Here is a 13,874-nt window from a genome sequence, read left to right as displayed (position 1 = left end):
CATCATCACCATTCTATTACTACGCTCACACACATCTGCACTACACTAGTAGTGGCTTATATATAAGTTCCGCGTTTGTGTGGCACCCCACCCCCACCCCGCTTGTGTGTTTCTGTCTCGCATAATAAATGTTTTCTTTGTCCAAGCACTGTCTACGACGATCAGGACAATGGATCCGATCTTACTCGACTGAGAAGGCTGTCTTCTTAGATCAAAAGCAACTGGAAGCTTTAGAAGAGCTGCAGTACGTCATTGTCTTTATTCTAGAATTATTACATATTTTTTCTGTGTCACTCATGTCAAACAACTTCCCAGATCTATTGCAATGACCGAGATCCCAGTGCCGTCTTCTGTTGCTGAACCCGTGGTTCGAAGTTCACCAGAAGCGGCCTTTGGACGAAAAAGGATCGGGGCTGTGAGTTTGCCAAGACCCTTAATTCAAGGCATTGCGGAACTCATTGAAGGTTTGGCTAAAATAAAAAAGTAGCAATATTAGAGCACAGCGTAAAATAGTCTTAGCCCGTGTTACTAAAAATAATCCGACCGTTCTATTACAGAAAATGACAAACGACTGATCCGCACAGATGCCTTGCGTCTTTACGAGTCGCTCCGATCCACTTCCAGGATACCTACACATCTCCCAGACTACGACAACGGTAGTAGCAGTAGTAGTAGTAGTAGCCATGGCAAAAGCAAAAAGCGCCAAGCAGCTTACCAGGAGCCCCATACCTTGGCTTATGGTCCGCGTGAATCCATTGCTTATGCAGCTGGTGTGCTACCATCTACTTATGCGGCGACCATGAATGTCCTGGCCGAAATATCCCATCGAATAGCCGATTTTGCTCCAAAGTCCATCCTCGATTTTGGCACGGGCCCAGGCACGGCTTTATGGTAAAGCACTCGGTATCATCTGTTTTGAATGGCCATGTGTGCGCTCGATCTCACATGTTAAGTTTTTGTAGGGCTGCACAAGAGGTGTTCTCAGATCTACAATCATATGTCGGTGTCGATCTTTCTGAGGATATGCTCAATATTGCTGAACGACTACAAGGTAAAAAAAATTAGAAGAAGCTAATTTTTAGAAATGAAACAAGGAGTATGCGAATTACGATACTAAATATTTGGTTTACATATTTAGCCAATCTCTCACCCTACGCAAATATGGAGTTTAAGCGATACCTTGGTGCTGTGGTTCCAAATGTAAAATATCGCATAATTTAGCAGAAATATTTTCTAGTATAACTGTTAGTAATAAGTTTTCAGGCACCGAAACCTGATTTGGTAGTAAGCGCGTTTACCATCGGTGACCTCCCCTCTCAAGCTTTACAGCGCTCTATTGTGGATCAACTCTGGGAACATGCAGGCGATATTCTAGTAAGTCTACTATAGTCCCTGATGAGAGAGATTCTTGGGAAACCCTGGTGATAGGAGCGTGCAACAGGAATAGGAAAAAGGGTAAGGCAACAACTGCTTATGGTAAACAGAAATTAACTTTTTTTCTGCTTGATGCAGGTGCTCGTTGATCGAGGTACGCCTATTGGCTTTTCAAATATTGCTCGCGCTCGACAATGGATTTTGGATCAGCATAAAGATGATGTGCATGTGGTGGCACCGGCAAGTTATATCTCTCTTTCACGCAAAAACGCAGAAGGGAGGGGGGTGTTATGATATTGACGGAGGGTGTAAATTACGGTAGCACTTTCCAAAGACTCCTCAACTAACCATATAATACAGTGCCCCCACGATAGACCCTGTCCCTTACTGTATTCACCTGATGCCAGACCGGATGCATTCTGGTGTCACTTTTCACAAAGAGTTCAACGACCGCCTTTTCTGGTAAATTCAATGTTCACTCAACACACCAAATGGTCTCCCTCTGTGATGAACTGAAATGGTCTAAATATCTGTATTATTCTTTTTTTCATAGATGAAAACAAAGCATTCCAAGTTCAATCTAGAAGACTCAAAGTATGCCTATGTTGTTTTAAGGCGAGGATCAAGGTCAAAGGCAGAATCAAGTCATGATGATCTCCCTGAAGCTGCATACACATGGCCTCGTTTAATACAGCCTCCTCTCAAGAAGCATGGACACGTTGTGATGGATGTGTGTGCCAAAGAAGGTATGTACCAATTAGATAATCATCACTTTATCACTTTTCATGTCATTTTTGTTTGGCTATTGGCTACTATTCCTCTATTGTTGTGTTTACTGTAGTTGAGGAACGAGAGAAAAAAGGAGATAAACAAGTAGCTCACAACACATTGTTTCTTTTCAATAATGTTATAGGAGAAATTCAACGAATGGTGATTCCCAAATCACAAGGCAAAATCCCGTATAGGGATGCACGTAAAGCGGCGTGGGGTGATTTATTTCCTCATCCTTCGAAGAACAAGGTCGTAACACGCGTATCGAAGGGTGTATCAGATAATGACCGTGTTGTTAATAGTGATGGAGTCGTCAAAGTCGAGTAAAAAGTCAAAAAAAGGAAAGATTGGGCTGCTGTTTGTTACCATTTACATGTATAAAGAAGATGCATTCTGCATTGTGTAAAGACAAGGTATATTTCACTGTACTACTTATTCCAAGTTACTACTTAATATTTGCGCTTTGAGCTCGTCGAATTTGGCTTCACTGAGTGGAGAAAATGTGATAAGGTTGTTATCCGGGACAAGATCGAAAAGGTACGATTCGGTGATGGAGAGTTGTGCGCATTGTTGTGCTAATCTGCCAAATACTGTCAAATCTGTTCGGTATCTTTTGCATACAGCATGAATCAAGATTTTTGATTAATTACCGGTAGAATCACACTTGGGAAAGATTACAACAGAAGGTATTCCTCTGTTTTCTCTCTCTCTCTCTTTTAAACTTACAATCGATACGCTTCTTTGTTCAGACAATGTTTATCCACCAAGCCATCCAGAACCACCTTTTTGAATATATTCTTCATGTAATGCAACACATGGAATATATAATCTTGATAAGGTCGCCAACTGGGAAATTGTTGTGAGATCGACAGGTTACCCTGCACATCGACCAAGGGGTGGAACATGTCTGTGGTAAACGTCACCGATGGTGGATGATTCGGATAGCTTTCGGGGATGGTCATCCGGAATTTGAAGACACCTGAGCGATAGTAGCCCTTGTGAACAAACAATACGCCATACCAAACTATGAAGTATGTGTGCATACAGTTCGGTTTAGAACCTTCACTTAATCACGTAGTATGTAAGTTGAGGAGACTTTGAGCCTTCACTTACCATTGAGGTTATCCGTTGAAGGCATCACGTAGACGCCCAAGGGGCAATGACTCGGATTTCGTAGATTGATGCTATTAAGCGAAACCCAGCATTTTCGATACAGTCGTTAATACATGTTGCTTCTTTTTTATTATAACTAATCAGGGGAAATTCTTACAATTCGGTCATAAGCTCGTAACGCTTAAAGTATTCGTATGTCAGTCGTGGCGATTTGACTTCAGATTCAGCATTCTCATCTTGTTCAAGAAAATTGTCGGCAGCAGCAGTTGTAGTCGCAGGTGGCCCTGTTCGTTTACCGAGTCGTGCAACGCTACGTGTTCGACTAAACAGTGAAGTAACGCTCGATTTACGATTGCTTGGGCTGTTAGGATTACTAGTAGTCGTTGCATTATTGGCACCGGAACTGCTGTTGTTGCTGTTGTTGTTACTGGCACTAGCGTTTATTAGACTGCTGGAGCGACGAGGTAATGGCGACGTATTCGAATTGCTGGCAGTACTGTAACGGCGTAGCTAGATAAATTAAGGAAGAAAATATAACAAAGCTTGTTGTTAAGCCGAAAGCTTCGTTTAGCCCAGAAACTTTAATCGTAAGTTTACATTGTCCATAGCTTTTCTTTTCGAGATGCAGGATTATTCAAGTTGAGTAAAAAAGAGAACACAAAAAGGTACGAAAAGAAAAGCACAGCCCATCAACGCGTGAAAGACTATCAGACTCCGAAAGCAATCGTTGCATGCAGCATCCATCAACTTGCATGCTTCTTCCGATGGACTGTCACTTTCTAGCACCACTTTCTACCGCTCGCCCTCCTTTTCTAAAACCTCCCCTTGAGTATATGTTGGTGGTATATAGTACAGACTTGTTACAATCACTATATCTGGTTGAAAGGACTTTGCGCAAAGGATTTAGTAGCTGCAGTGGCAAATCAATGTCCAAACCACTTATCCTCGGCGTATGTGGTGAAAAGGATTTATGTGTTCCATGAATGGGAGTAGTATGAGATCATTTTAATACTAATTTCAGACGAGTTAGTGAAGCTGAAAGCAGACAAGTTTATCTGTGCTGCTACATACAACTATATGCGCTCATTAAAGTTCAAACTGCTATATGTCATGGTGCGGTACTTGCATGCGTGGAACTGGGGTTCCAGGCTCTCTCTCTTCCAATCATACACCTGCAGTGCCTCCTCACTGTTATATTATATTTATTAAGCATACCGAAAAATGTTGCACAGTGATAGACTACAGCATCGATGACATTCAGAGTATGCAACTATTTTTTTGAGATTGAAGAAGCTATCATCACCAGTATACATACACTTTTGCATATTGTCTGTACAAAGTTTCAATAGATATATGAGAGACCGGTGATGCTAGTTGCTCATTGAGCGTGCTTAAAAAGTTCAAGGGAAGAGATAATTCATCTACTGTATCTTTTATCTTATCCTCCAACCATGCTGGACTGATAGTAGAATAAAAACACAATCGTGTAAGTATCTGTTCAATATAGATAGGAGCGGCATCTGCTGGCTGTAGTTTTTTTATATTGATATGGAATACTAATTGACCTGCATCATGAAATTGCGGTCGCTTCCTTGCGGTGCTATTTTGTTTAGGGATATGAAAAACGGCGAATACAGTGCCATCGCTGTACTGTTGGCTATAGATTACTAACCAAAATATTTTCAGTGCTAAGCGCAGGTTTGGTTATTTTATGTACATTATAGTAATATTAACGTACTGACGACTTGCAGTGACAGTGTCGCCATTAATATGTCGTTGTTGGCTGCTGCCATTTACGTCTTCTTCATCACTGCTTTCGGATATCACTACTGAATCTTTTAATGATGTAATAATGAAAACGGTACTTTCTGTCTGTGATTATAATGTTGTGGCTGATGGTACAGTAGCTCTTGTCTGGTTTGTTCTCGCTTTCTATTTTGACGTGCGCCAACACACAATTAGGGTCGTCGTCGACACTAATGCCGTTACCATTATTGCTTTTCATGTAGTTGTGATTGCTTTCGAATAGCTGCTCGTTGACTATCCGGCGCTGTCAAGCATGCTAGGGGTGCATTAATACCTTATTTTGGGACTTGCAATCGTTTATGCTATGGCAGTTGCAAGTTCGACACATGTTGCAGTAGAGATAGCATTAAAGACCAAGATCTTCATGGGCGGGTATCTGGGGTCGGTGGTAAAAGTCACCATTGAGGTTTTGTAGCTAGCGGTTAATGCATGATCACAAACATCAAGTAAGATGTTGTCGAATCCGTCGTATACGGCAGAAGCACTATCATCAAATTGTATTTATTGCGTTCACATATGCAATATAGCCATCTTGCAGTTACGGTTTTACGTCCGAAAATGGAGCAAAGCGCTCTCAGATATGTGTAGACTGTAAGCTGATTTTTGTCTGTGCAGATCGTTATTAACAGTATTGCTTGTTGCTGCTGTTAGTGGTTCTCATTAGGAGTTGAGCTGTGATATGGAATTGAAAAAAGTACCTCGATCGCCATTAATGTTTTTGTCAATGAATTTTTAGCCATTGCTGGCTACACTCTACATAGTGGAAATAGATATTAGTCTTATAAATTTATTTTACAAACCGAGCACTTCTACAGCACTCACATTTCCGGCCGGGATTAGGCGTTCATATTTTTAAAATGTACATACGGACATTATTATTAGATAATAATAGCATCAACAGTAATAGGGAATGTATATAAAAAAAGGTGGTGGTGAGAAGGGGAAAAGTAGAATGAGTTATGTATCAGTACAAGTATAATAAAATAACAGAAAAAAAAGTATATAATGTATAAAGTAGGACAAGGTTGGATTGTAGGTTTTTAAGGTGTAACCACACTTTCTTCGGCCTCGTTATTCTCCTCTTCATCATCATCGTAAAGACCGTTGGCCTCCTTCCAATAAGCTGCCAAGTTAGCAGCTGTGCTTCGTCTAGCTGGATCTGGTTGTAGCATGCCTTCGAGCAATGTGCGATAGCTCTCGTTCACTGCACCCGCTTCGTTACAAGCACTTGTTACATGAATAAAAAGCTGGTCACGGTCGCGTCGGCTTAGCTGAGCAGTCTGATTGTGATCTATGGTAAGGCTCCGACCTGTTGCTAGAGTATAGATGATGCATCCCAAAGACCAAATATCGGACGCTGGCTGTGCTGTTTGCCGGAAACAGCGACGATTATCACTCGATGCCGTAGCGAAAAGCTCGGGTGCGCTCCATTGATTTAATCGTGCCTCAGCGATTCGTTCGCCAGCACAATGTGTCTGGTCAAAGCCGGTTATTTGCCAATCAGAGATCGCTTCGGGATCTGCATAGTAGAAACTCCATGAGGTCAACCCAAGATGAACATAGTTTGCAGCATGAACGTCCTTGAGTGCATCGAGCATGGCGTAGGTAGACCAGGCTTTGAACGGGTAATCGCTGACATCAATGCTCTTGTCGCTGCCACTAAGGACATAGTGGAGGGATTGCTGTGGGACACATGGTTCTGTAATCCAGAGATATTGGTGTCCGCTGCGGCGAGTGCTGTGATCCATGGCTATCGCATCGCGGTGCTGGATAACGCGATTTGAAGCGGAGCCAATGGCGCATGTCGTTGTAACATTTCGAATAAATGCACTTTTGGCCTGCTTAACAAAATAGTGTAGCGTGTAGTTTTTGCTATTACCAGCTGGAGTGTGTACGATACTGCGCATAGCATATTTCGGAACTCTGCTTTGTTCCTCGTCAAGGAACATGGGAGGGTCGCGGGTGAATTGGTACAGTCCGCCAAGAACAACGGCACCATCTGCAAGTGGCGATGTTGGTTCCAATGCTTCGAGCTCGGCGGATGAAACATCCATCTGTCGTATCTGAGCCACGTTTCGGATATCTCCGTACTGCTTGATCGATGACGATCCGCTGGTCGTGCCAATGAACGGCCATGCTGCTGCAGTCGACGCCAGGCTTTTTTCACCAATCGATTCGAATTCCGTTGAACGGGATTTGCGCCGTTTCTTTAAAATAAACCAGAGCAAGCAGACTATAAGCGCAAGACCCACTACACCGCCAACTACTCCTCCGACGATGGCACCTGTGTTATTCGAGGAACGGTCGCTGTTGGTGACAGCGCCATCCGTCGTATTGTCTCCAGTGTCGTTATTACCGTCGATGTTCAAAGGTACTTCTTGTAGCTCGCTTATAGATGCTATTCGAGCCACTGGGTCAGAGCTGCCAGGAGGCGTGCCAACCATATAGATGGTTTGAGTTCCTGAAGGATCAACAGCCATTTGAGCATTCTCGAGGCCAGCAGCGTCCGGTAATGACAGGTTCCGCAAATTGATCTGAGTGCCACTGGTCTATTGTTCAATATACGATTTCCGTTTCGGTATTTTGAGTATATATTTTATCCTTATGTCTATCCGTAGGTTGCTCTGATAAACAATACTCAACAATGTGTCTCTGATAGAATACCTGCAGACGAAGTACGTATCCTTGGCCACTGTCAGGAATCAACAAAGCATCAACTCCTCCTGTTGTGGTTTCTGTAGCACCAGTAGAGCTACTACCAACAGGTACGAGTTTTCCTGACAGTTGAATTGCTTTATCCGAGAACGTGTAAGTTGTTGTAACATTGGTCAGTGGTGATTTAGCGTCGGATGATGGATCGACCGAACTAAATTGATAGTCCCGTCCTTCACCAGTTTTCATGAGGACAAATAGCTGCGTTTGATCAGGATGGCTTATAAAGGAGAGCTGGTCACCATTCGCTGAAGCTGTGGGTTCCGCTCCTACAGGAATGGTTGTGCCTGTGCCACTGACGATGCAACTAATTTGGAATCGAGCGCCGTATCCCAGAGCATAACACGTCTGAGCGTTGCTGGTTCCGACACGTATCGGGGCAACCGTATTGAAATCCATATAAACGTCGGTCGTACTGCTTTCAGTTGATTGCATATTATAAAGATCGTATGAGAAGTCAGAAGATGTCGTATTGATGTTGGACAAATTGATGCGGGCGAGTGCCATCAACGTCGAGTTTCCACCTGGTGTGTGCGTTTGCTTATTGTGTGAGGATGGAGTATAACGGATATATACGAGACAATAGCCTGAGAGGAAAAGCAAAAAACATACCGCCGGTCCCCCTTCCGGTCATATACAAGTACGGATAGTAGAATCCACATCCTCCACTTGGGTCAAAGCTGCTCCAGCTTCTGTTAATCAAGGTGCCTGGCAGTGATGCAAGGCTCGGCATCGTGTTGTTGTTATATGCATACTGTACATCGAGTGTTGTTGTACCGTCTCCGGCTCCACGAACCACAAATACGACCCCATCATTGAATCCGACACAAGCCATGCCAGCAGAAGAGAAAATATATAAAACAAATATATACAAGTAAGGCCAAAAAGAAAAAGTGGAGGAAAAGAAACGAAAAAATAAACGATGGAGTTTCTTTTTCCTTTTTCTGATGTGTGTATTGTGAGTCTCCGGGGCTTAGCGAAAGAGCAGTGCTTTGTTTAGGACTGGCCGTAACTCCTGTGTTACTGCAGTATTGCACACTTGGACATTCAGAGCAACAGCACAAGAAGATGCCACTTGTTGTTGATGGTTGATGTAACACACGCACATTTACTGCTGCGAGTGATGATGATGGGTGGGCTCAGCCCAACCTTAATGCAGATGCTACATTAGTGGACACCCATTACCCAAAATAGGTAGGTTCTGACCTAATTTTAACACCACTTTTGAGTTTTCTATATACAGAGCAGCACCATGGTTGCAAGTAGACGGATGACGAGGGCACTGGCGACGTTGTACTTGCATGTATAGCAAAGAAATTCTTTGCGACGTGCAGCCAAGACTTGTTTATAAACGATTGCAAAGGTAATTTTCCCGCTTGGCCTTGCTGTTGCCGCACGTTGTTTCATCATTTCTCTTTGTTTCTCCTTGAAACATACGCAGACCCAACCCATCGTTAGCAGTATAAAAGAACGCGGGTGACGCTATGTTCAGTTAATACTGCTTTGGCATCATCAAAAGAGGATTCTATTATGCCGTGGTTCTCCGTTATGTCTTCTTTCTGACTTGACGAATCTAGTAAAGATCAGAACAGACAATTGTTCTATGCATTTGAAAAGATAGAGTGTTTACAAAAACATTTCAGTAGGTGAAGCATATAAGACAAACAAAGAAAACATAGCATTAATGACAATCATCACAAGGTCTGTTTGACATTTCATGTAAGCTTGTTACTCTAAAATGCATAAACCCTATTTTATTCAGATACATCACTTCAAAAATACCAAAAGGAACGCATCGTCTCCTCAGAATACATTTTTGTTTTCCATCGCAGTTTCCGCACCACTCATAAGTTCACGCAGTCTCGCGTAACAGTTCATATTTACTCATGAAAATGTACTGAATCGAGCTGGAGAAGTTATGTTTTATAGACAGCGTCAGAATACATTCGCTTGTGGAGAGGATGGCGAAATCCACAGAGAGAAAGAGAGCATTATTGTATTCTAGAGATCTCTATCTGACATACGTTCTAGCTGATACCATGTACTTGCTTTCTCTAGAGAGCTATCGCAGCCTCTGCAGAAAAGCATGATCATATGTTGCTGAGGACTCGTAACTGTGGTAATGACATGTTACTTACACACTTTGTGTACCTCCTGGTGTCTACCGTGAGCTCAATCAGAAGCAAATTTACATGTCTGATATCGCCTTTGCAGCGCTAGCATAATCTGCTAATTGAATAATGACTGTTTCTATATTCTAAAAGAAAAAGTCGTGTATAGGGTATCTCAATAAGCATTTGGGGGAAATTACCCGGGCGGATGCGGTTAAATGGGCGGCGTTTCACGGATGAGCACCTGAACTTTTGATTAAACTTGCCCTCGCTCGGCCCTTTCTCGACAACCCTATTTTCTTCACTCGGGAATTACGCTAAAAATGTTTACTGGTCTGGTCGAGAAAATTGGTACTGTAACAGCAGTTGTTGAACAAGATTCGAGTCAATCAGGAGGCAATGGCTGGACCATTACCATTGGTGACGCAGCTGACATTTTGGACGATTGTCACATTGGTGACAGTATTGCTGTCAACGGTAATAACAAGCAGGATACACTCTCCATGTCATGAAAAAGACAAGGCCTTTTTCTCCAAGTGTACAGGAACTAGCTCATATAGACTAACCTGTTTCCATATGTATGATATAACCAGGAACTTGTCTTACCGTGACCGAATTCGATCGTGATACGTTCAAAGTGGGCGTTGCTCCTGAAAGTTTACGCCGAACCAACTTGGGTATTATACTCTACGTCCTCTTCTTTAGCCCAAGGTGTTTTTTTTCGCTAATATATTACAATTCACATGCATAATAAGGTGACCTCAAGGTCGGCAGCAAGGTCAATATGGAACGTGCGATGGACAGCAAAAAGCGATTTGGTGGACACATGGTGCAGGGTCATGTGGATGCAGCCGTCACTGTTGTTTCGGTCACTCCAGAAGAAAATTCGTTGTGGTTCAAGTTTCATACGGATGACAAGGACATGATGCGTTTCATTATACCCAAGGGGTTCATTACACTGGATGGTACATCGTTGACTGTTTGCGATGTGGATGATGCTGCACAGACATTTACAATCATGATGATCGCTCACACTCAGCAGCATGTTGTCATGCCGCTGCGGAAGATCGGCGACAAAGTCAACGTGGAGGTGGATATGCTGGCCAAATATGCGTTGAAGAGTCTTCAGGGCGCTATTATGGAAAGTGATGGGCTCCAAGCATTGGTCAAGCGCGCCATTGCTTAAAAAAGAAGGATGAATAGATGATCCGTATTTGTTTGCTTGTGTCTATATCCGTCTGTTTGCATGCATTGTGTTTATAATTTGTTATCCTATATTACATATGTCATCACTGTCATCATTGTGTATCCATTGGCGCTTTATGGCTCTAGTAGAGTTGTTTTACTTGTATATTTATGCAGCAGTAAGAATGAGAATGCGAGCTGGGATGACAAAAATAACTTTTATATGTATGTACATTGCGAGAAACAAGGGAATGAGATGCGAGAAGAAAGGGCGAAAGCAAGGAGACAAAAAGAACAACACGAGAGAGTAAGAAAGAGAGAGAGAGAGAGAGAGAGAGAGGGTAATATAAAAGAACCCTTTTATGTATGTACTGAGGGATTTATCTACAAAGGAGTAATATGTATAGAGTAGTATATTGCGGTTGGATTTGGTATTTTCTGTTCCTTCACTCGTTGCTGATGTGCTTCTTCCGCAGGAGGTCGTCGTCATTGTCTTCTTGATGATCGATGGGTGTCATGGGCGGAATCATCAATGACTTTTTCTGGTGGTTCGTTGTCATGCTGGTGAAGAACAAAGGTCCGTGGATGTTGCTGGTATCTATCGACAAGCGTGGTGGTTTCTGTTGCTTGGTCCGCTTGAGAGGGGGCATGGGGGTGGTTTGTTTTTGGGATAGCGCTTTTGTGGTTGTGGTTGTGGTTGTGGTTGTGTTGGTAGTGATCATGTTGAAGGACACGGCAAGAATGACTGGGCTATTGTAGATGTTTTCAATGTCTTGGGGCGTCACTGTTGGAAAGAGGCCGCTTCGATCGTAGTCGGATTGTGAGTAAGTGTATTCGACTTGAGGAGCTTCGGAGCAGAAGCGGACGTGCAGCGACGCCGATCGTTTTCGCTTGGTGCCAGGGGCGGATGGTGAAGAGATGGATGGCGTGAGTGTAACGGGTGGGTAAGCAGTGAGGACAGACATGTGTGTGTAGTAGTAGTAGTAGTAGTAGTAGAATATGTGGTATGTTAAAGTGCTATGTACTGTGAGCGTATGTGGTATGTGAACTGATGATTTCCAGAAAAAAAGGAAAAGTCAAGGACCAGGGCTTGTATTTATATATATTCTCTCCAAAACCTCCGCACTCTTTTTTTTTTCAAGTCCCAAGTGTGGTGTTCCTAAAAATAAATTCAATATTGGGATCGACGGTTGCACACCATGTCTTTTTTTGGCGGGTCCACAAAGTCCCTTTACTCTAAAAATAAAATAGGATATTTGTGGTCATTATTATTATCATTTCACATATTACTATTAACAAAGAAAAATAGGAGGTCGCGTGATTGCATCATTGCCTTGCGCGTAAGCTTAGCCCAAAGAGAGCGAGCGCCCCACATTATGCGTTGTCGTGTATGTCCCATGCGAGAGCCGAGATTTTGCTTTCCGCTGCCAAGCAGCAACCGCATTCCTGGTCGCTTAACACTCTCCTCAACTGCCAAGACAACAACAACTTCAGCATATTCCTCTATCCCCGTGACTTTTTTCTTTCCAGCTTTAAATTTCATTCACCGCACTGCGAAAATACACTTTCCAACAGCAAACGCACGGACCTCATATTAAGCATCACGTACACTAACCTTTTTGTCGCATTTCTACCGAACACGCAATGCATTTTAACTTGATCATGGCCGTTATGCTCCGTTCGTCCGCTCTTTGTTTATTTTACTTTTATTTTTAGTACGATGTATGATAAGAAGAAGCAACGAGAACAACAAGAAAGTCTTTTTTTTCTCTCTCTCAGGGTAAGTGGGAGAAAAAGGGCGCCCTGGTGCCGTATTAAGGGTGAGTGAAAAGGGTATAAGGCTTAGGAGGTAATGCGATGACCCATTTACCAAAATCTGCAAAACAACAACAACAGCAACAACAACAGAAGCCTGCTTTTGAGTACTGTATGCCATAAAATGATATATGCAGTGTAGATGGACATGAAAGCAGGATCGCCTAAAATAAGCCTCTTTGCATACATATAATCAATCCGCTAGTATAAGATAATTAATGAACTGACTCTCTCTTTATCTACCACTAAATTGCTCATATCATACCCCTGACAAGAATTAATTTGTAAACCTTATTATGCCTATGCATACAGCTATTAAAATATATAGCAAATAAATTAGCTGGATCCTGCTCCATTGTTTCCTCTTCGCTCGTCAGTACAGCGATACGATATGCCTCTTTATCTTGTCCTGTCTCGTCTCTTGTCTCGATAAAGTTCCTTGAACCGGCGCTGTGGTGTCCAATTGAACAAACCGGAGTTTCTCTTGGCTACTCACTCTCTCCGCGAGCCGGTTTCTATTTTCGACATGGATTACCGAAATTTATACGCCACTTCGCCTCACTTTCCATATTAATCTTTTTGTGGAATACTTCAAAACAAGTAGCCACAATTAGTTTTTTACCATAAAAGGGATTCCATCAATTCCTGTGCGTATAACCTAAAAGAAAACTGGTTTTACATCATCGAAATAAGAAGAAAGCCCGAAAAAATCACAGTGCTTATGAAATTCCTTACTGTGACACTTGCATTGAAACGTATCTGGGTGCATCAGCATGTGCTTTTACTTAACTGACAATTCTGTCTGAACAGCATGAAAAAGTTCCGAGCGCTGTGGCCCCTTGAATGGGTTGAGCTTCTTCTTTTAGATGCTGCAGGAAGGTGCCATTTACTCTGATGTCGAATGATGGTTTTACTGTGCAGGCCATGTTGGACACAAGCAAGCAAGCGAATCTCCGAAAGGTTAATAATATAATGTGCAGCAACTGC

The 13,874-nt window shown here is 42.7% G+C and overlaps 6 protein-coding genes across 6 annotated transcripts; 2 read left to right on the top strand and 4 right to left on the bottom strand.

The window, feature by feature from the left end:
- Positions 1-33: 33 nt before the first annotated feature.
- BDB00DRAFT_71816 (mitochondrial small ribosomal subunit Rsm22-domain-containing protein) lies at positions 34-2,670 on the top strand. Its single transcript, XM_053118177.1, has 10 exons — positions 34-244; positions 316-464; positions 558-891; positions 963-1,051; positions 1,139-1,200; positions 1,264-1,374; positions 1,513-1,614; positions 1,735-1,836; positions 1,928-2,120; positions 2,288-2,670. The coding sequence occupies exons 1-10, from the start codon at positions 129-131 to the stop codon at positions 2,470-2,472; spliced, it is 1,443 nt and encodes a 480-aa protein (XP_052983022.1). The 5' UTR covers positions 34-128; the 3' UTR covers positions 2,473-2,670.
- Positions 2,578-3,188, bottom strand: BDB00DRAFT_757791 (ubiquitin-conjugating enzyme/RWD-like protein; the record flags this gene model as incomplete). Its single annotated transcript, XM_053119010.1, has 2 exons — positions 2,578-2,755; positions 2,872-3,188. The coding sequence occupies 2 exons, from the start codon at positions 3,186-3,188 to the stop codon at positions 2,578-2,580; spliced, it is 495 nt and encodes a 164-aa protein (XP_052983021.1).
- Positions 3,189-5,845: 2,657 nt separating this feature from the next.
- BDB00DRAFT_807011 (kinase-like domain-containing protein) lies at positions 5,846-7,615 on the bottom strand. The gene is made up of 2 exons (XM_053122304.1): positions 7,349-7,615; positions 5,846-7,271 (listed from the first exon to the last, which is right to left on the bottom strand). The coding sequence occupies exons 1-2, from the start codon at positions 7,388-7,390 to the stop codon at positions 6,105-6,107; spliced, it is 1,209 nt and encodes a 402-aa protein (XP_052983020.1). The 5' UTR covers positions 7,391-7,615; the 3' UTR covers positions 5,846-6,104.
- Positions 7,616-10,210: 2,595 nt separating this feature from the next.
- On the top strand, positions 10,211-11,073 carry BDB00DRAFT_757688 (alpha subunit of riboflavin synthase; the record flags this gene model as incomplete). Its single annotated transcript, XM_053119003.1, has 3 exons — positions 10,211-10,364; positions 10,481-10,564; positions 10,643-11,073. 3 exons carry the CDS (start codon positions 10,211-10,213, stop codon positions 11,071-11,073), a joined length of 669 nt encoding a protein of 222 aa, XP_052983019.1.
- Positions 11,074-11,518: 445 nt separating this feature from the next.
- Positions 11,519-12,037, bottom strand: BDB00DRAFT_785212 (uncharacterized protein; the record flags this gene model as incomplete). The annotated part of the gene is made up of 1 exon (XM_053120525.1): positions 11,519-12,037. The coding sequence occupies one exon, from the start codon at positions 12,035-12,037 to the stop codon at positions 11,519-11,521; it is 519 nt and encodes a 172-aa protein (XP_052983018.1).
- A 623-nt stretch (positions 12,038-12,660) lies between these two features.
- On the bottom strand, positions 12,661-13,395 carry BDB00DRAFT_807004 (uncharacterized protein). The gene has a single exon (XM_053122303.1). The coding sequence runs from the start codon at positions 13,006-13,008 to the stop codon at positions 12,742-12,744; it is 267 nt and encodes an 88-aa protein (XP_052983017.1). The 5' UTR covers positions 13,009-13,395; the 3' UTR covers positions 12,661-12,741.
- Positions 13,396-13,874: the final 479 nt, after the last annotated feature.

Source organism: Zychaea mexicana (assembly GCF_025766255.1).
Source record: "Zychaea mexicana strain RSA 1403 chromosome Unknown BDB00scaffold_12, whole genome shotgun sequence".
Taxonomy (NCBI): domain Eukaryota; kingdom Fungi; phylum Mucoromycota; class Mucoromycetes; order Mucorales; family Lichtheimiaceae; genus Zychaea; species Zychaea mexicana.
This window is presented reverse-complemented; position numbering and strand designations above follow the sequence as displayed.